The sequence below is a fragment of the Mya arenaria genome, chromosome 2, assembly GCF_026914265.1.
Source record: "Mya arenaria isolate MELC-2E11 chromosome 2, ASM2691426v1".
Classification (NCBI taxonomy): Eukaryota; Metazoa; Mollusca; class Bivalvia; order Myida; family Myidae; genus Mya; species Mya arenaria.
In genome coordinates this window covers 53,474,307-53,497,064 of record NC_069123.1, presented here as the reverse complement: position 1 = coordinate 53,497,064, position 22,758 = coordinate 53,474,307, and the positions used below count along the sequence as shown (strand labels likewise).

At 33.4% G+C, this 22,758-nt stretch overlaps 1 protein-coding gene across 4 annotated transcripts; it reads left to right on the top strand.

Annotated features, from left to right (window-relative positions):
* The first annotated feature begins 4,401 nt into the window (after nucleotides 1–4,401).
* On the top strand, nucleotides 4,402–22,714 carry LOC128244976 (uncharacterized). Of its 4 annotated transcripts, none has more exons than XR_008263027.1 (4): nucleotides 4,413–4,455; nucleotides 10,056–10,258; nucleotides 11,456–11,595; nucleotides 12,074–12,491. XR_008263027.1 is itself a non-coding variant. In XM_052963152.1 (3 exons), the coding sequence occupies exons 2-3, from the start codon at nucleotides 15,914–15,916 to the stop codon at nucleotides 21,506–21,508; spliced, it is 1,674 nt and encodes a 557-aa protein (XP_052819112.1). In that variant the 5' UTR covers nucleotides 4,402–4,455; nucleotides 15,906–15,913; the 3' UTR covers nucleotides 21,509–22,714. The 4 variants fall into 4 exon arrangements, 1 of the variants encoding a protein (XP_052819112.1); XR_008263022.1 differs by having other exon boundaries at nucleotides 11,389–11,595; XR_008263025.1 differs by lacking the exon at nucleotides 4,413–4,455 and adding an exon at nucleotides 8,612–8,728 and having other exon boundaries at nucleotides 11,389–11,595.
* Nucleotides 22,715–22,758: the final 44 nt, after the last annotated feature.

Here is a 22,758-nt window from a genome sequence, read left to right as displayed (position 1 = left end):
TAACATTTTGATATTCAGCTTTTTCCCTAAACGCAAAATCAAAAATCGTCAAAGACTCTGAAGCGGCTGTTTAAATGGACTAGCTCTACATAATGATATGTACTTTGTATAGCTACAAATTATACTTGTCAGATCTATATGAATCTGGTTAATTACGTAAACCCACATATGTGGTTGATCACATAAATGAAGAATGCATTATATAAAATCTAGAACTTTGAAGCAATGACAGCAAGAGTATCACTATGTTTATCATAGCATTAAACTATTTTTGCATATTGTACTTATTTTAGTTATTGTTGCATTTTAACTATGTACATATGGTCTTAAATAAAATTGGTTTATTGTTATGTCCGTGTATATACCGTCTTTTCGTTTTTCGTTTTTTACAATTGAAAGTAAAAAAAAAAAACAACGTTATGCCTTCCGAAGGACGGCACATATGATAATATATAGTTATCGAAACGCCTGTCCGTCCTGGAGATGGTTTTCCGCTGAAACTTAGTAGGCAGGTTGGTAGTGACCATCAGGTGGACCCTATTGATTTTGAGATCAGTGGGTCAAAGTTTAAGGTCAGGGTAAGATTTAGCTTTAGATCCGTTTCCTTTAAAAATTGAAGGACGATTGAGCTCAGTGCCATCATTATCTTCAGAATTTAGTAGAACGATACAACGCTGAAATTTTGGCCAAGGCCTAAAAAAAAATACATTTGGTTCGGGTTACCCGACCCTACCTACGGAATAGGCGCCGACCCTAACGTTTTTATAGTCAGTTTGAAAAAAAAAATGAAAAACTAAAAAAAAAAAAAAAAAAAAAAAAATTTTTTTTTTTTGCTTTTCAATATGTAGTTTAAAACCTTAATTGCTTATATAGAAGATAACTTTAACACCATTCTCCAATGATGAAAATGACATTCTTAAATAAAGCCTAATAAAAAAAAAATAAAAAAAAAATAAAAGCCTACCTACCCTACCTATTTTTGAAAAGGATGTAACCCTAACCAAACATTTTTTTTTAGGCCCAATATATTTTGCGGGATTATTAGAATACAAGCAAATAATATAATAATAAAATATTGTACGCACAAACCAGAAAGCAGAATATAGCATAGTCTTTGATAAGCAGTAACAAATATTTTCATACCTCATCTGTCAAAAAAGTTATTTCCTTAGGCGTATGTCGCACATTCCAGAAATGTATGCTGTTATAATGATTTTAAGATTGAAAAAATGAAGTGAAATTGATGTTTTCAAAAATCACCCGTAATAATAAATTTGCAATATACGTGTTCTCAGGTAACTAGTTTAAAAGTTGTGTCTTCTTATTATGTCGGCCAAACAAAATGCGGCTGTTCAAAGATAACCGATGCAGTTTCAATGTAACGGATGTTAGATTAAGTGTCATATACAAACATGTACACAGACAAAAATACCCAGTTCACAGCTAAGCTATTGCGTAACTGTTAAAATGAATTAATAGTAGGTTGACTGACTTGGCAACAATAATTAACGGCTTTGTAACAGAGACAACACAAACAACTTACAGTGTACAACTAAACAACAGTTCATTTGATGCTTGAGCTTGATTAGTATATGCCAATGTAAAGTAAATTTTACATGATATTCACCTGATATAATATGATTTCTGTATGTTTCAAATAATTTGTGAAAAGTAACGGATGTTAACATGGTTTAACAGCTTTGAACAAACAACTGTTTTTGCAATTGAAAAAACAATTTAAAGGCAAACCCATTTGAAAAAGATGTGAAAAAGACTAGAATTATGCCGAAACAACAACTACTCAGAAAAGAAAAGCTGATACATATTGGAACTTCACAACATCGTGGTGAACAGATACAATAAGTTTGATGTTTACTTTTGACTATATATATATACATTCATGTTCATTCCATATTTTTCACACATTCTCCTAAAGAAAGATGACTGATTAGCTGCCAAAACTCATACTACTACAGAGTTAAGAATTTATGTCTTTGTTGTCTTTTTGCGATAGCATATCAAGTTACAAAATGAAGTAACGGATTTTAAATCATTTTGCAAACCTTGTGATTTGCTTATTACATAAACGTAAGCAATGGGCAAATAATATACTGTAAGGGCTTTAAATGGCATCAAAGGGGTTAACAGTAATTGTTTGCATAGAGCTTATATGTAAATTATCAGAAATGTATCAATTGAGAACCACCTGTCTAAATGTTTAATAAATTTACATGCAACTTCCTTTGCAGAACACAAACCTTTAATCTTTTGAACAAAAAGGTGTTGTTTTTTGTTCTAAATAACGATTTACTTTATTTTGGACAATCCAATTGGCTCATACCGAGCATGTATTTGACTACGTAAAACACTGATGTCTTTACTTAAATAAAGCTTTTGTTTCCTTGGAAAATGCATGTAATGGTTCTATACATACAATGTAATTATTTTATAAGCAATTGGAGCTTTAAAGTATATTTTTCCTTAAACAAAACTTTATCTAATCAACACAAAATAATTGAGTGTCTGAATCACCATACTTTATAAAACATGAACACGAGTTCATATAATCAACACTTTCAAAGTCATTTTATGTCTAAATCACCATACTTCATACAACATAGTTGCACTCAATAATTGCCACACTCTTCTCTTTTTGGCTTTAGTTTCTGACAGTTCTGTTACATAGTCCGTCTGCTTCCGTTCTCTATCCTTCTTCATGAAGGCACTCGACTCCTTGTTCATCTTTTCTCTGTATCTTCGCTGGATTTCACCCCTTGACTGCGGCATTCTGAAGAAAGAAAAACATAGAGACTTGTTAACTTCCGTTACCAAAAGTGTTTTAGATTAACTCTATTTTTCATGATTCAAGAAGGTTAAGCTACTAAATAAATATTTTCTATTTTACTATACATGTGTAAACATCTTTGCAGGCTGCTATGGTTTGCAACAATGATCAAAGGAACAACTTTTTCTTGTGTCTTTTTACACTTATTAACTTTCGTTACCATTGCTTAAGTATAGCTAGGTTAGTTGATTTAATCTTTCTAATGTAATGCTATAACATACGTTTAACATTTTAAAATAACAAATAATTAAAGACATTTAAATTTTATTGGTTATGCTTTTCATAAGCATCAAGAAAATGTTTGCCGTATCCAAAAATATCTTCCGTTACTGAAAGAGTTATTGTTATCCGAACTTCTAGTTATGTCCGAATTAGTATACGCTATAAGCCAAATTGGATAACTAGGAATATGCATCAATAAATAAGCAGTTTATCAAATAATCATCCAGATATTTTATTACAATGCATACTTATGTTTAAAAATAGACTAGTAAAAAGCAATACTTACGTGTATGAACCTGAACACTTTTCTAGACAAGTAACAATGATCATTAAAGAAATATGCAAATATTATATAGATATAATATCAAAGATGGGTAACGGATGTTAACGGTTTTTTTGAGACATACGAAAATTAAACATACAAATTATTTTTCTCGCTTGATTTCTGCTTTAGATATCATTACTTATTGTCAAAAGTCTGCGTCAACGGTTCCACATTATTTTTGTTGAATCAAAGCATGAATATGATTTTGAGGTTCGTTTAAATTGAACCCGTATTGTTTGCGACAGGGTGTTTTGCTACCTTTTAACAATTAAATTGCCCATTTATTTATTAAAACAGCAGAGAGGCATCATTTTGCACATGCATGTGCCAGTTTGTGCCACATGCTTCATCTTCAAGCACAAGTTGGGTGTCTGTAACATACATATATATATATATATATACAAAGAAATATATTGAAGACATCAATTTTATAAAAAAAAAACAGCATAAATTTCTGGAATGACTGATGTGTGTGTGTGTGTGTGTGTGTGTGTGTGTGTGTGTGTGTGTGTGCACGCGTTCGTGCGTGCGTGTGTGTGTGTGCATTTTTATAATAATGTAAGAACATAAAAGCATGCTCAAATATTAATGGACCACTGGACCAGAATTTAAATAAGAAGAAAAAAATGTTCTTTCACTTTCGAGCAAGCCGCTCAATTTCGGTTATGACTTTAAATCTCGATATCATGATTACTTAATAGAAGGCTAAGGCAGTAAGGGCTGTATATGCAATAAGAAAGCAATGTTGTATTACGTGCGACGTCAAACAAGGCCAACAGATCCATTCAGAGAAAAGCATGCTCAACTCTGAAGGGGTCCGCTGGTCAGTATATACAGTAAACACTCAATCCACACAGAGCCCGGGCTTTGCTAATTTGCATATTACTAACCAAGTAAACATACATGTACGTACTGTACTTTGAACGAAACCTCATTGTTTTCCAAAACAAGTCAAACACGTTCTACACAATCAGAAATCTGCTGCCCTACAGTATTGCAAGTTATTCCCCCTAGTCAAAAGTTTTACATGCGTGAGAAGATCAGGTTTAGCTATTAAACCAAGGTAAATATATAATTGCGCTGCATGATTGTTGTTCTTCAGGTCTTTTGTATTATAGGTCAATTATTTTTCTATTTTAGATAAAAATAGAATGGATCTAGTTGAAACGTAAACGGTCATTAAAATTGTCACACAAATTCGAGGTTATAGCACATGGCGTAGCGTGACAGTGTTCCTGTGTTAATCTGTGTTCATTTTTTTTAATTATTTGCTTCTCGCGTTCAAGTTAAATGAAAATACTTCATCGCATGCAAATACATTAAGACAATATAAAAGACAAAGAAAACACTACAGAAACAGAAAACAAGGCAATGTAACATATTTAAATGCGTATATATATACAGTACTATTAAGTATTGCAAGCTAGTTAATATGGAAGATATTGTAGGCAAAGAACCCCAAAGAACACAATTTTGATTTTGGCTTAATCTTACATTACAGTATCATATAAGTTGTATACATTTTAGTATATATACCTTTTGCCTGTTTACCTGAGATGCATCTTTTTAAAATGGCTTTATTTTCCTTTTTTGGCGGCCATCTTGGTGGCCATCTTGGTGGCCATCTTAAATTTTATACATTTTTTCTGTAAATGAAAAAAACACAGCAATTTTCTACATGATTTATGCAACAAACAAAACGAGTTGTTCAGGGGCATGGGATGCCACTTGCCTACTAAACTAATACACGTAAGGATTTGACCACAACTTCTTCCAACATCAGTTACAGCACTCACCAAAAACATTTCATGGTAATCAAAATCGTTACATTGTCACATAAGCTATATATGAAAACAAATCTCATGTTTCATATGAATGGAAATAATAGTTCTTTAAATAATTTATATTTCATTTTTCACCACATGTATACAGGGCTTTTTCTGCCCAATTTGGGAAAAAGACCCTAGACATTTTGGATAATTTGTCGTGAAAATGCTGAAATTGGGAAATTTAACAGTCTTAAAAAAATCTTATATTTTGCTTTAGGAATGGGTCCGAAATTTGGACCCGTGGGTACTATAGAAAAAGCCCTGGTAAACTACAGAATGATTCATATAAAAGGATTGGTCTTTATTAAAAAATAATAGTATCTCAGTCCCAAAATTATATTTGAAGATAAGAATGTCGGTATAATAGGTCTGCGTATAAGGAAAACTGAAACTTTGCCTTTAATTTGTACCCCAAAGCTTTTCTTGAAGATAATGTTCTAGATTTAATCTATGCTAAAAGGGCTGAAACATAAAATGAAAAAAAAAAAACGCCTGAAAGAGTAATGTTTTCTTCTTTGAAAAAAAAATGCTCATCAACTTTTAGGAATTCACAATAAATACCATTAGACGAGTGTGTCTATGTAGAATAAACCATCAAAGTTAATAAACACATCTCTGATGCAGTCCTTTTATTAACTGGATTTTACAAGGAAATATTACGGGTCATAAAATGTCAAAAACTCAGTGGCCGACAGATATTGTTAATAATTCTGTGATAAAGTTTATATTCAAGTCAATATTTCAATAGTTTTTAGCTCGACTATTTGAAGAATAAGAAGAGCTATACTACTCAACCTGGTGTCAGTGTCCAACATTGATTGGTTAAGGTTTTGCATGTAAGCACCTTTAAGTCATTATCTCAGAAAATACATCATTTGTTGCATTGAAACATTGGAAATGTATTGCCAATTATCTAACCTACCAAATAAATGAAGTTAGATTATTTGAATATAATGCAAATAATGGGCCTTTATTATTTGACATAGAAATTCTGGTTAAGGTTTTGCATATAAGCACACATAGGTTAATATCTTTAACTACTTGATGTATTGCATTGAGACCTTATACAATGGTACTCAACCATCTTACCTACTTAATTAACCAAGTTGTATAACTCTAGTTTGCATTTAATGCAAATAAATGCCCTTTATTATTTTCTTAGAAATTCTGGTCAAGGTGTTGCATGTAAGCACACACAGGTCAATATCTCAGCAACTACTTAATGTATTGCATTCAGACTTTATACAATAGTACTCAACCATTCAACCTACTAAAATTAACCAAGTTAAGATAACTCTAGTTTGCATTTAACGCAAAATAATTGCCCTTTTTCATTCGACATAGAAATTATGGTTAAGGTTTTGCATGTAACCACATTTAAGTCAATATCTCAGCAAATACATCATGTATTGCATTGAAACTTAACATATGTATTCCCAACTATCTTACCTACTAAATTAATAAAGGTAGATAACACTTAAAATAAAATGAATATTATGGGCCTTTATTATTTGACTTGGAATTTCTGGTTAAGGTTTCGCATGTAAGCATACCTAGGTTAATATCTCAGCAACTACTTGATGTAATTGAGACTTTATACAATGGTACTCAACCATCCAATCTACTTAAATAACCAAGTAAGATAACTCTAGTTTGCATTAAATTCAAATAAGGGCATCACTTTAATCCAAGTTTAAAGTGATCCATGCATGTTTCGCCATAACTTTTCAATCCTTACACTGAAAAGCAACGGATTAGTCAAGCCCGCTGTCTCTGTGACAGCTCTTGTTATCCATTTAGTATTTAACTTGGTAAGATTGCTTGTCTGCACGTTGTCTTGAACAGTTATGAATATGGATCACATCTGGTCAGAAATATAGGTCATAACGTCAAATCTAAGAGACACAAACCCCCATCATAATAATTAAACCTGCAGCTAAGTCACTTGCTAATCTATTAACAGTTTAACACAAATCTGAATGCACATTTTTTTCTTTCAAAAGTTTTACCTTCATGAATTTTGGTTAAAATATTTGATCTTTTTTTTTACTATAGATCTGCTCCAAACAAAACAATTAAGTGGTAGAAAGCTTTTTTTAATGCATACTAAGGCCTAAAAAAAAATACATTTGGTTCGGGTTACCCGACCCTACCTACGGAATAGGCGCCGACCCTAACGTTTTTAGACTGTCGGCTGCAAGCCGACAGTCTTTAGAGAGCGGTATTTCAGAAACGCGACTAGTCGCCCGACACGACATATTGAACATGAATATAATAATACATACCACCTGCGTAGCAACAGAACTACTTACGTGAATGTGGGGCGTCAAGTACCTGCTTATGTGTATTTAACGCGTTATTGCCTTTTTATGACAAACATTGCGTGTTACTCTTAGTATAGTTGTACCGTTGCAATTTGGTGAGTTTTATTGAACAAAATAATGAAAAATAATGAAAGTATAGCATTTACATACGAAGTCATTTTACCCTACATCCAATAGTAAGCTACGCCACATGACATGACGTCACACATATCCCGGCATTCAAGACTGACCCGGCAAACCCCGGCAAAGAACTTATTTTATGAATGAAAGCTATTAAGAAATAAATCATACGCGGTTAAAGAGTTCATGTCATGTAATATTTTGTGAAATAGCTTTTATGTTTCAAGTGATTTTTTTCAGCAGCAATCGAACTAGTGTATTTGTTTGAGTAAATTATTTGGATTGTACCTATCACAGTATGTCAACGTTATGCCTATTGTTATTTTGGACTATAGGGTGTAGTTTTTGAAGTCATATACAATATGGCGGCGATTATGCGGAAATGAAATTGAATGTTACTTCGAACACGTTCTTCTACAAAATAACCGACCTGTATTTAGTGCTATTGCTTTAACATCAATCGAAGCAAAAATGGCATCAATGTATGCGTCTAAAAATGTTAAATTTAGATGGAGACAATCCAGAAATGAGCTGCCAGGAAATGATCGATTTCGGACACGAAGGTACATTAGTCTGAAATAATAGACGTGTTATACGGGATTCTTCCAATCCCTAACGTCTAAACGGTTTTGTGCAAAAAGCGGGGGTGTTTGAAAAATATTGAAATTGTATTAAGTGAAGTATTTTATGGTTGAAATGGATAATAAAGTTAAGATTTATATTCATATTTTACCATGGAAGTGCAAAGCTATTTTGCAAAAAAAACAAGCATTTAATGCATTAAAACACATTATTTACCTTTTCATTAAAAGGAAAGTTGACTGACACAGACAACAATTATTCCAAGTGGAACAACTTGACCCAATCGTAATAATTCGCCCACCTCCGACTAGCTTCGAGATAATACAATCGTAACAACTCGGCCTTGGCCAAACAATCTGAACACCTCAGCCAGTATCCAACAGGGATTGACTATCTCGAAGCTTACCGAAGATGGCAAGTTGTTACAATTGATGGCCGAAATGTTCCGATTGTTGTAAAATTGTGAACTGCAGCCTTGCAGGTGCCCTTCATGTATATATTGTTATGTTTTGACAGAATGAAATAAAGAAAAAACCATCAAACTCATAATTATTTGCTTGATATTACTTTTTGGTTACGGAATTTATATAAAATAACATTATCTGGTAATATTTCTTGTTTTTATGATATGTTATAGATGCAATATGATTTAACCCGGAATCCCGATCGGAATGACTACCCACTTTTCGTACAAAACAATTTGTACGTGAAGGATTTGCTGTATCAAAAATCGTAAAAAAATCTGTCAATGTACAATTATTTGGACTAGAAGGTACATCAACATCTCTTAGTCTAAATATTTGTACGTTGACGGACTCTTTTTACGATTAAAAAAAAATGTGTATATATATATATATATATATATATATATATATATATATATATGGCAAATCCTTCACTACAACATCTTCATGTTACTTTCAATTCAGAGGTGATTATTCACTAAAATTATTTCGCATTTTTAATTATTGTTTAACCTGAAACGTCTCAACCATCAAAAAAGAACATATAATTATGCTTCAATAGTCTAAAAAAATAGACGTGTTATATGGGATTCTTCCAATCCCTTACGTCTAATCGGGTTTGTGCAAAACAGGGTGGGGGTTGAAAGATATTGAAATCGTAGTTTGATAAGTATTATATGTTTGAAATAGATATTAAAGGTTTATATTCGTATTTTAGTTATTACCATGTAAGTGCAAAGATTTTTTTCACAAAACAAGCATTTAATGCATTTAAACACAACCATTTTACATCTATGTAAATCTATGCACCGCAGCCTTGCCGGTGATCTTCATGTATAACAGTTTATATCATTATGTTTTGACAGTATGAAATGAAGAAAAACACTCATCAAACTCATAATAATTTGTCAGCTTTTATTTTTTGCGTACATAACTCATATTTTAGATATATATAATTATCTGACCCGGAATCCCAATCGGAATAGCTACCCACTTTTGGTACAAAAAAATTGTATGTGAAGGATATGCCATTTCAAAATTTGTAAAAAGATCAGTTAAGTTACTATTATCTGGACTAGTGCTTCAAGTGTTTGATTTATTGTCTCTATAATGTATAATGCACCTGTCAATTGTAGAGCCAAGCTGGGAGCTGCCTAAAAATCGGTTACCCGGTTAGCTCAGTTTGACAGATCTCCATGCAAGTGTTCACATGGTCGTGGGTTCAAGCACCATACAAGTAGCATCTTTTCTCAAAGGTTTACTTTAGAACCCATCATCCAGGAGTAAACAATTATGATTTTTTTTATTAAATATTACAGGCCATGTTCTTTTGTAAACTTTCAGATTGAGAAGTGCCTGGATACAAGGCTAGTATTGTTAACATCATCTGATACAATCAACTGGAACAAAGCTGAAATGGCTGCCTGACCTGACTTAAAAATTGGATGGCAGGACATCAGACTAGAAGATTACAAGTATTGAGGTGGACAAAATGAAACCTGAGCCTACCAAAGCTGACAGATTGCACAAGAAACACATAAATGCAGGTATTTACTGAGATATTGTAATTATTTTTTGAAACTTCTCATTCATTTAGGAAGTTCAGTTGAAACAGAGTTGGCGAAAAAAAGAACAAAGGTATATACATTTTGAATTCTAATTCAAATGAGAATTGTACTGGCCAGCACAGAATGGTAAAATGCTAGTCTACCAATATAAATGTGCCTGGTTCGAATCAGTAAAGCTGATGAATGTACTGGTTGTGTAGCCATATGTTTAAGCTGCACTCTCACAGATTGTCTGTTTTACCAACTCTTTTTTTATTTCTTGGTCTTGTAATGAATTATTTTATGCGAATTTCTGAACACTGGACATAACAGACAACTGGAAAAAGTGGATCGCTGCTTTCTTATATTAATTCAGTCAAAAAAGACAACTGAAAATATTGGAATGCTGTTTTCTTATTTTAATACGGTCAAAAGATGATGTTCTATGCCAAAAATCTCATTATTAGTAAAGCGTTAGTAATGCTTTTAACCATAAAACCAATAGTTACAAATGTAAATATAAAAAACATGATCTTATCTTTTGTCAGCAGTCTTATTTCATCAGTTTTCATACTGCTTTTCATTAGCTTATTTCAAGCCAAAAAGTAAAAGAAGTTGTCAAAACCTTCAATCTGTGACTGAGAGTGCAGCACTCTTACAGATTGAACGTTTTGACTACTTTATTTATTTTTTGTCTTGGAACGGGCCAATTTATGTGAAAATGCATGTTAACCATTCATATAAGATTGCTGACAATAAATTTGTCAGAAAATGTTTATATTTAAGTTCAAAATGTTTTATGCATTTTTCTTAAACCGTTAGTAACGCTTTAAGCCATAAAACCTTTGTTTTTGACCTGAAATATGGAAGTCTGCAATCTAATATTTTGTCAGTAGTCTTATATCACTGGTTTGCAGATATTTTAGCAAAATAAATAGGTCATTCCAAGACAAAAAATACAAAAGTTGTAAAAACAGTAAATCTGTGAGAGTGCAGCTTTAAATGACTAAATGTTTTGATTTGGCTCAATTTTCACCTAAAATCTTATAGTTTTGTGGCATCTAAATGGTTTGTTTTTAACAAAATTACATGTGCATATGTATATATTTGTTCTTAAATTTGTAATTTAGATTGAAAGATTCATTCTCTGGAAAGTAGAAAAGGGCATGTTACATACTGTTATCACTGCCATGACAGAAACCATATTGAGGAGCTGGTCCACCTGTAGGAAGAATTGCGCTATTGGTTGGAGCAGCACTATTACCCAGCCATACACCAGCACTTAGTTTGTCATAGGGAGCATTTCTGAGCAGTTATGGAGACCACTAACTATGCAGGTATGTCATAATCAAAATCTTGGTTTATATATTTTTTTATAATTTAGCATCTGTTGAGAAGAAATTTATTTCTAGATTGAAGGCACACACTATAGATTGATGCCCAAAAATATATTTCTTATTTTAATGCATTATCATGTCTAACTCATTTGACTTAAAATGATCAAAGCAAAAGAAATGCAAATGATTAATCTGCAGATATACAAATGTAAGCTTTTTTAACTGGGGAAATTGTTGCCACTTGTCTATTAATTAAAGAACACATTTATAATTAATAATGTTTAATCTGTACACAAATCATATGCCTTCTTTGTTTTAACCATCAATGTCAAAGAGTCCAGCATGATAATGCATTAAATTGAAAAAAATGCATTAATTTATATGAACCCTTTAAAACAAAGACATTTCCTAAATCCAATAAAAAATAATTGAATATTGATGCAGAGTTCAGTTAGAATATAATATAACTTTTTTGCAGTTGTTGCAGTGAAACTTGCACCAGTGTGTTTTCTGTGGAGATAAAGAGATAGTGTCCAGCAATGAAGACCCAACTCAAGATCTGACCTTGTAAGGCCAATATGAAATAACTGTGTGGGAAAATGGGAAAAACCTGCAGTCAGGAATGCACGGAAATCATCAAAAGAACACTGTTAAATTAATCTTGAATAACTTGACATTTATTTTGTTTGACATATTTATTCATGGTGCAGTGAAAAAATTTTCTCATGGTTATTTAAATTTAGAATTGATAGGAGGGAACATCACTATGTAGTTTCATGTTCATAGTCAGATCAAAACCCATGTACATGCCCAAATGAGCATTCGAAAATATCAAAATGGTACTTGTTGTATGTAGTGTAAGTTAATTAACATAATAAACAAAAATATTTAATCAATTTCAATTTATTATGCCCCTTTCAAAGAAGAGGAGTATATTGCTTTGCACATGTTGGCAGCTACCTCCTTCTGTCTGACAGTAGACCCAAGCTTTCCGGGTGATAACTCTACAATTCCTAGACCTATTGTCAAACTTGACATGAAAGTTTGGTTTAACCAGTAGATGACCCCTTTTGATTTTAGGGGTAAAATGGTCAAAGGTCACAGTGACCTTGAACAGGAAGGTGTCAAACCATACATCTGACTGATAAGTTGACAATGCCTGCACCTATGGCCCTCAAACTCAACATGGAGGCTAAGTCTGACTATTAGAAGATCCTATTGATTTAAGGGGTCATTGGGTCAAAAGTCAAGGTCACAGTGACCTTGAATGCTTAAAGGTTGTACTAATAATGACTGGACAAAGGTGAGCCCTATTGATTTGTCACAGACCATTGAACGCAAAAAGCTTGCTTGTGTGACAACTCGACAAAGTCTGCACCCATGGCCTTCAAACTTGAAATTTAGGTTTGGGGTGACCAGCAGATGACCCCTTTGGATTTGGAGGTCAAGGTCACATCTCCAATATTGGTCATTAAAACTATGTCATTTACTTATTCCCTGCTGCTAAGAGGATACATGTTTATCAGCAAATATCAGCCGTCATCTGAATATGAGTGAAAACTGTACCAACTACCCTCATACTTTGAATAGCATAATCTTAAAACTGCCTCAAAGGCATCTTTTGTCAATGAAAAACCAGCTGTCATTTCGGTCCATGCATATTTCATTCAATTGTCCAGATATTCTTGACAACATGGCGCTAATTAATGCTGCAGGTTTGAAATTTAAGACATTAGTTTTTTTTCTTCAGCACCATGCAGATTTATTAACACTTATAATAAAAGCAAACTAGAAAACAAATTTTAAAGATATTAGTTTTTTTCCTGGTATGATGCCACAGCACCATGCAGATTTGTTTTCACTTTTATATCAAAGAAAGTAACTCGAGCACAAATTTTGTAGATATGTGGACTCTGTTGATAGAAGTTCTGGGAGGCATTTTTAGGCTTGAAAGAGCATCATTTTAAAGTTATATTTTTATTATGTCCCTTGAATCTTGGGTATAGTTTGTATTGTATTTGCATTTTAAAGACATTGGCTTCAACAGACCCTAATGAAATAAAGGAATGTAATTGTATACTGAAACTGTTATAAGCGACGTCATAAATTGAAGCGATTTTAACATAATGAATATGCATTTAACTAATTTAAAGCGGTTCAAAATTGGGGAATTTGAATTTAGAATCTTGTAGGCCATTGGATACATGATTAAGTAGGGCCAATATATTTGTGCTTATTTTAATCACATTTATCCTTCTTCATCTACCTTAAAGAGTGTTCATCATTTGTATGAAATCATTTGATCACGTTTCATTTGAAAGAACTTTGCGGTAGTGTTTGCTTGCTTCAGTTACGTCACCGACAGTCTTGCAGCGCTTTCAGCGCTTTGATTATAGTCAGTTTGAACAAAAAAAATGAAAAACTAAAAAAAAAAAAAAAAAAAAAAAAAAATCTTTTTTTTTTTGCTTTTCAATATGTAGTTTAAAACCTTAAATGCTTATACAGAAGATAACTTTAACACCATTCTCCAATGATGAAAATGACATTCTTATATAAAGCCTAATAAAAAAAAAATAAATAAATAAATAAAAGCCTATCTACCCTACCTATTTTTGAAAAGGATGTAACCCTAACCAAACAATTTGTTTTTTTAGGCCTAACCAAACATCCATTTGGAAAAAGAACCTAATTATCAATGGCAAAGCTATAATGTAGCGTTCCGCATTGCGCCTTGTAGTTTTATACAGGAAGATTTTCCCCCTTTTTGACATGCAGTCATGGCTATCATTACTACCAAGCATTTTAGCTCGACTATTTGAAGAAGCTGTAAGGCAGGTTGGCTTTTAACTTATAACTCCCAATACCCTTCAATACTCAATATTATCCTTAATACAAAATATGGCCCCTCAGCCCTGATTGACTAAAGTTGAAGTTAAAGGCAGGTTGAGGTATTAAGTAATAACTTAAATACACTTCATTCAATTCACTTACTGTACTACTTCACATAGTAGTTCATGATCATCACAAAATGAGGTAACATAAATCCATATTATCTTCAACACAAATTATGGCCCTTGATTTACATAGGAACTTTGGTTAAAGTTTCAGGGCATGTTAAAGTTTTAGGGCAAATTGGGAACTTCTATACCCTTTATTCAGTTGACTCAGTATTTTGCACAATTATTGACATTGTTCTTACAAGAACAATAAGGCTACATTAAAATAATGAGGATGTCAGCATGAGCACTTGTAGGGCTAATATGCTGATGTAATGTGACTGTAATTATGCCCCCCTGTGAAGAAGAGGGGTATATTGCTTAGCACATGTCGGTCGGTCGGTCCGTCCATCCGTCCGTCCGTCTGTCGGTAGACCAAAGCTTGTCCGAGTGATAACTCAACAATTCCTGGATGTATGGTCATCAAACTTAATATAAAGGCTGGGCCTGAACAGTAGATGACCCCTATTGATTTTAGGGCTTATCAGGTCAAAGGTCAAGGTCACAGTGACCTTTAATGGTAAAATAATTTTAAAGTTTATCCGAGTGATAATTCAACAATGCCTAGACCTATGGTCATCAAACTTGATATGGAAGTTGGGCTTGGCCAGTAGATGACCCCTATTGTTTTTGGGGGTCATTGGGTCAAAGGTCAAGGTTACAGTGACCTTGAATGGTAAAGGTTGTCTGAGTGATAACTCGACAATGCCTGCACCCATGGCCCTCAGACTTGACTTGAAGGTTGGGCCTGACCAGTAGATGACCCCTATTGATATTAGGGGTCAAAGGTCAAGGCCACAGTGATCTTGAAAGCAAACTCAACAATTCCTGGACCTATGGTCATCAAACTTGACATGAAGGCCGGGCCTGACCAGTAGATGACCCCTCTTGACTTAAGGGGTCATCGGGCCCTCAAACATGACATTTAGATTTTTGGTGACCAACTGAGGACTTTTATGGATTTAGAGGTCATAGAGTCAAAGGTCATGGTCATAACACTCTCTATCCTATGTTGTACCATTCCGAAAACACGTTGATCCAACAATATATATGAAAGTGTACATGACTGTTTTGTACATTTATAATTACATTTATTGCCATTTTTTCATAAATAAACTATATAGTCATGATTTGATACATGTATATATCTCAAATTATTCCTGCCTTTAAAAGCGATACTTGCAACTTGATAAAAGAATGCATGCATTCATTTTATTTAATATTTGTTTATTTTTCAACTTTCGTGTTGAGCTTCTAGCACGATGACTTGTGCCATAGATGTTGATGTTAAATTGTATCAATATATCTTTTCAGATCTAAACATGACACAGGCTACATACAATAGTAATGAAATGTTTAGTGAGTGCCTTGACCCACGCTATCAGTTCAAGGTTGAAGTAGCCAGCGATTATGATTCGTCTGATTATGAAGAGATAGATCTTGGACTAAAAGATGAGGAAAAAACAGTGTTTGACAACTGTAATCAGCTTGTAAAGTCCGAAAATGAAATGCACATGGGCGCACAGTCGTCAGCACCATCTTGTTATCTTACCGATATCATTGGTGATGAAAATAATTGTGATAAATGGGCCAAACCAAAGTGGACCAATATCGTTATAAAGCCCGAAATAAAAGAAGAACATGATAATCTTTATGATAATGGCAATGGAACAGTTTTAATTGGAAACACCAAGCCATTAGTCACCAATTACAAAGGCATCCTGTCAGCATCACAATTAAATGATTCCATAGCTAAAAACTCAGAAAGTCTCAATTCAACTGATCAGTCGTTTGGCAAAATATCATCAATAAAGCAATGCTTAGAACAAAACAAAATACAGAACTTCTCTCAGTTTGGCGTACAGCGAGTTAATACTAATATGAAATTAGACTCATTAGCTAACTTAAACTTTGCTGAGTTGTTTGGACAGTGTCATTCTTTGCAATGTAAAAATAAAGATAGAAAGAATCCTTTCATACAGATCCCGAGGTGTGACGAGGGTATACGTCTAGTACATAATCAACGTAGTGATCGTCATAGCCCTAAACATGTTGTTGTCCAGGATTCAGCGAAAGGAGAAAGGAAACGACCATGTATTGAACATATTGTATCCCACAATGACCTTACTCAGTCCAATAATGTAGATGGCGAGTCCAATAATGTAGATGGCGATGAAACTGTACGAAAAAATCGAAAAATGCAAGAGGAACAAGAAAAATATTTAAATGTGCCAAATATTAGCTTTGACTTTGAATGCAGCAAAACATATTGTTCTGACAAGCAAGTTGCTTCACAAATATCATCTGATGGTTGCAAAGAAAATCCTTATTCATCTTTTAAGGTTCAGTGTAGACACATTCGTAAGGTGGGAAAATCCAGGCAAAAACCCATTATCCTCAGTAAGGGTAAAAAAAACATAAAGAAAGCAAAATCAAACTCGAAACAGAAGCAACAAGTTGACCAGCCAGACGAGCTGTGTAAAATTGTTCACGATGAATTTGACTCTGATGTTGATGTCCTAACAGACTGGGATGGTTCAAAGGAGTTCAGGTCAAAAATGCTGAAACAATGGATTGCTCTTGAGCATGATTATTCGGGAAAGAAAACGATAAATCACCTTGCAAAATTCCCTCAGCATGGAAAGGTAAGAGTCGCCACTGTTAATACAAAATTAAGCAAAAGCTTACATTGCGTCTTCTTACCAATCAGCCGTTCTGTTTTGTTCTTGTGCATATAAGTGTTTGAAATTCTGCTCATTTCCTTACATAAGGCCTAAAAAAAAAAGTTTGGTTAGGGTTACATCCTTTTAAAATATAGGTAGGCTTTTTTTTTCTTTTTTTATTAGGCTTTATATAAGAATGTCATTTTCATCATTGGATAATGGTGTTAAAGTTATCTTCGGTATATGCATTTAAGGTTTTCAACAAAGTGAAAAGCAATTTAAAAAAAAAATATTTTTTTTTTTAGTTTTTCACTATTTTTTTTCAAAATGACTATAAAAATGGTAGGGTCGGCACCTATTCCGTAGGTAGGGTCGGGTAACCCGAACCAAATGTTGTTTTTTTTTAACCTAAGTTTGAAACCATAGCCAATGGTATGACAACTGACAACTGATTGTTTGTATTTGCCACCTTAAAAGGAAAAATATATACTGTAGGATTTTAAAATTACTTGGCACTTCTGTAGAATTATAAAAAAATAAAATATTGTACTCAATTTTTTTATGCATATTAAATACCTAACGAAAAGGAGGTAATAACCTGTTACCATCACAACCATCCTAGTTATAGCCTTTGGTTTGCATTTATATCTTTCCCCCCCTTACTTTAAAATAGTTTTTGTGGTCACCAAGTCGGACAAGTGCGTTTCCTCCGGGTACTCTGGTTTTCCTCTCATCACATGACCACGCAACATCGGGCAAATGAGAGTGATTAAAATGGTTAAACTTAATAGAGGCACGATGTGCTCAAGGTGAGCTATTGTGATTGCCCTGTGGGTCATCTGTTGTAGTCGTCCGTCGACAACAATTTGACTGTTAACACTCTAGAGGTCACAATTTGGGCATAATCTTAATGAAACCTGGTCAGAATGTTACCCTCAATAAAATCTTTGATGAGTTTGATATTGGGTCATCTGGGGTTAAAACTAGGTCACCAGGTCAATTAAAGGAAAAGCTGGTTAACACTATAGAGGTCACATTTATGACTGTATCTTTAGGAAACTTGGTCACAATGTTAATAGTAATAATCTCTAGGTCAGGTTCAACTGTGGGTCATGTGCGGTCAAAAACTAGGTCACCAGGTCAAATTGAAGGAAAAGCTTGTTAACACTCTAGAGGTCACATTTAGGACTATATCCTCATGAAAGTTGGTCAGAATGATCATATTAATAATCTTTAAGTCAAGTTTAAATCAGGGTAATGTGCGGTCAAAAACTAGGTCACCAGGTCAAATCATAGGAAAAGCTTGTTAGCACTCTAGAGGTCACATTTATGACTGTATGTTCATGAAACTTAGTCAGAATTTTAATATTGATTAGCTCTAGGCCAAGTTCAAATCTGGGTCATGTGCTGTCAAAAACTAGGTCACCAGGTCAAATAACAGGAAAAGCTTGTTAACAATCTAGAGGCCACATTTATGACCATATGTTCATGGAACTTTATCAGAATGTTATTCTTGATGATCTTTAGGTAGATTTTGAAACTGGCTAATCAGGGGTCAAAAACCAGGCCTCTAGGTCAAATCATAAAAAAACACTTTGTAACACTGTAGAGGTTACATTTTCTCTTTGATCACCATGAAACTATGTCAGAATGTTTGTGTTTATGAAGTCTATGTCAAGTTTGAAACTGGGTAACCTGAGTTCAAAAACTAGGCCATGAAGTCAAATCATAGAAAACATTGTTAAAACACTGTTGAGGCCATATTTTCTACTTTATCTATATGAAACCTGGTCAGAATGTACTTATTACAGCAAGGTAAGGTTTGCAACTGGGTCATCCGTGATATTAAAAAATCATCCGTGATATTAAAAAAAAACTTTGTCACTAGGAAGGATCTAAGTAATACATATTTTTTAATTCCAGCAGGTAAAAATGTTTTGATTCCATACCTCATGATTATATTTGGATGTGAATGAGATGTGAAACCCAAATCTTGAGTCCTGTTTGGCACCATATAACCTGAATTGGTATGCGGTAATGCCCATACAACCAATTCACCATCTTACTTTGACTTATATGATCTAAAGTTCATAGATCACACTTTCACACTTGAATTGGATCAGGTGAGCGATACAGGGCCTTTAGGGCCCTCTTGTTTGATGTTATGCTAAACTTGTCCTTAAATGATTAAAAAAATCAGACGCATGTGTACACATAAAAATATAAGCAATATTTAGTGTGTTTTTTTTTAAGTAATGACATGCGGCCAAGTGGCAAAACACCAAAATATCAAATTATAATATCCTTCTTTCACACAATCTTTTGTTTTGATCATAAAAATCAAGTACCTGGTAAGACAAACTTAAGCATTAAAAGTACTCTTTTTTGCATCAATCCCATGCATTTGAATATACATCTAATATAATATGATATCCTTCAATAAACAATAATTGACTTGGTCCTACAGTCCAAAAACTTGTCCTTTCAAGGAGATGACCCTGATATTTTGTTGTCAGTAGGTTAAATGTCATGGTCATGATTACCTTGAAAACAAAAGCTTGTTCAGTTTAAAACTAGAGTAGGCTTTGTCCAGTGGTTTCAAAATTTGGTATGGAGGTTAGTTCTGACTAGCAGATAACACCTACATATGTATTTATGAAGAGGAAAAAATGCCAGGATTCTGTTGATTTTGGACACCAAAAGTTTATCCAATTGATTTCTTCAGTATGCTTGGTCTTACTGTCCTTAAACTTGGTAGGCATGTTGGTCAGGACCAGCTGATGAACTCTACTGATTTTCAGGTCAGGCCTAAAAAAAAAATACATTTGGTTCGGGTTACCCCGAAAAAATGAAAAACCTAATAAAAAAAAATAAAAAAAATAAAAAAAAGCCTACCTACCCTACCTAATTTTTTTAAGGATGTAACCCTAACCAAACAAATTTTTTTTAGGCCTCAGAATGTCAATAGACATTGAACTGGGAGTGTGTCCAGTTGATAGCTTTAACATGGTTGTTCAGACAATCCTTGTAGGCATTAAAGGGGCTGTACTCCGTATGATGAAATAGCAAAAAAAAGAGGAAAATTGTCGAAAAATGACATTGGTATTGATGTGTACAATGCATTGAACCTTACTATCTGAAATACCACATATTTTACAATTAATTTGTTTTCGCAGTATTTTCTTAGTTTTCATTTAAAAAAAGTTTACTAGGAATGTCTACCTAGTAGAATTTATTCCTTATGTGTGATTGGCTAGCCTAGTTGATGTTATCATGTGATATTACTATACAGTTAGGTATATAGCTTAAATATTCCAACTGTTTAGGGTAAGCCTTCATAGCACAGTGGATACAACACTGTCCAGACTGCAAATTTGGCAACACCAGTTCGAACCCGGTCACTGCCTCAATTTGTTTTTACATTTAGGTTGTGTTTTTTACATTTATGATAACAAAGAGTAAAACATTTTATTAAATAATTGTCCTGAGATTAGTTACAGAAAAAACTATTTTGGTGCCAATCTGGTGTACAGTCCCTTTAAATTGTGCCATAAATTTACCTTTCATACGAAATGAATAATTAATTGCCATTAGGTAGCATAAATAATTTGCAAATTATATATATTTCGTGCTGTAATAATTATGATAATGGCTTTCTGACAAAGCCAAATCAGGAGCATATGTCATGACTGTAATCGGGGCTCTTGTTATACAATGAATGTTTTTTAAAAAAAATGGCTCCGGCTTTAAGTGTTATTTCTTGGCTGGGAAACTACTAGCCTGGCTGGCCTTTTCCTACTAGATCGTAATTAATGTTGTTGTTGTTGTTTTTATAATTTTGTACTTTAATACAAAAAAAAACTAGCACTATTAAACCTGCTTTATGTTGTGTGTTTTTTCCAGGAGTTATGCACAGAAAAAAGAATGAAGAAAATGAAAAAGGAGCAAGCACAGTGTGGTGACAGGGAACTAAGAGGAGTAATGCATAATTCCTTAGAACGCAAAAGACGACATGAGATGTCAAATTTGTTTCTTGAACTTGGAAAGGTGGTATATTCTCCTATCAAATGGATAATGCTGAACAGACCAACCAAGAAAGGAATAATTCAGCGTGCCCTTCAACAAATTGAAAAGCTAAAATTGTCTTCTCTAGATATTAATGTACAGAGATATAATTTGAAAATACAAATTGAATGCAACAGAGCTAAACTTAAACGCTTGAGGGAAACTTTTGGTGAGGCAAACACAGTGTAGTGCAGTCATGAATGATACATGTATAAATGTTGTTAAGAGAATATTTAGTTTAATTAACCCTTTTTTTATCTTTTTTTAACCTTAGCTCATGTCGAGCTACTGGGTTTTCATAACATCATAGATACTAATGTGAGCAATGGCTAAAATGATTTTGAAGACCATTCACAAAAAAATGCATGTTTCTTATGGGTGTTTTTCTACAGACTTTCAATACCAACTTGCGTCAAATCTACCAAAGTTGTTTAAATTCATCTTTTTATATAAATTTCTTGTATTGGAATGAGCCATTTTTTGTAAAAATCCGCAAACAGCAAAGTGATTTAAGACTTCTGTCAAAAATCAGGTCGCAGATTTTCATATTTTGTTCAAAAGGTGATGTTTTATGCATTTTTCTTAGAGTGTTAGTTTAGCTTTTAGCCATAAAACATACATTTTTGAACAAAAATATGAAAATCTGCCATCTGATCCTTTGTCAGTAGTATTACATCACTGCTTTGCAGATACTTTGCAAAAATTGGCTCATTCCAAGACAACAAAAAAGAAGTTGTCCAAATGGTAAATCTGTGAGAGTGCAGCTTTAAGGTGTTGATTTAATTGACTTATATTCACTGTGCATGTTTATACTCTGATTTCTATTTACATGAAATAAACAACATATATCATTTAACGTACAAGTTTGTTTCATCCAGGTTTCTCAACATTGAATGAGCGTGGCTTTTGCTCCACAGAAATACACCATATAAAATTGTTTATCAACTTCACAAATCAAAGAATAAATGTCTGTCGTTGTCAGTAATGGCGTATTATTTTACGGTGCGCATGCAACAAATTACTCATCTTGCAAAGCATCGATGATACGTGCAACTTGCATTGACCACTTTAACTGGTCAATTTATCTGAATCTTTAAATACGCTTGTAAAAAATGCTTTGGAGTGTTTGAAACTCACTGTCTGAAGCTGCCATTGAGTTGTTGCAAAAAGACTGTCTTCGAAGAGATTGCGATCGGTTTGGTTTAACTGATTTACAAAAACATCTTCCTAGATTTATTAGCAAACACATATATCTTTTGCATTGTCACTTATTTTGCTCCAAATGACGTGCCGCAGTTCTATGCCATTGACCTAACTTCCTGTTTATATTGTTTGTTTATATCTACTGATGAAGGCGTCACGCCGAAACGTTTCAGATAATAAACTTTATTTGTTTGTGTGGTTTATTTTATTTACGAACACTAATAGCTGATTTACTG

Coding starts and splice junctions, on each gene's coding strand:
- LOC128244976 (XM_052963152.1), top strand. CDS start 15,914: ATGACACAGGCTACATACAATAGTAATGAAATGTTTAGTGAGTGCCTT. Junction 17,237..21,157: donor AATTCCCTCAGCATGGAAAG/GTAAGAGTCGCC, acceptor TGTTTTTTCCAG/GAGTTATGCACAGAAAAAAG.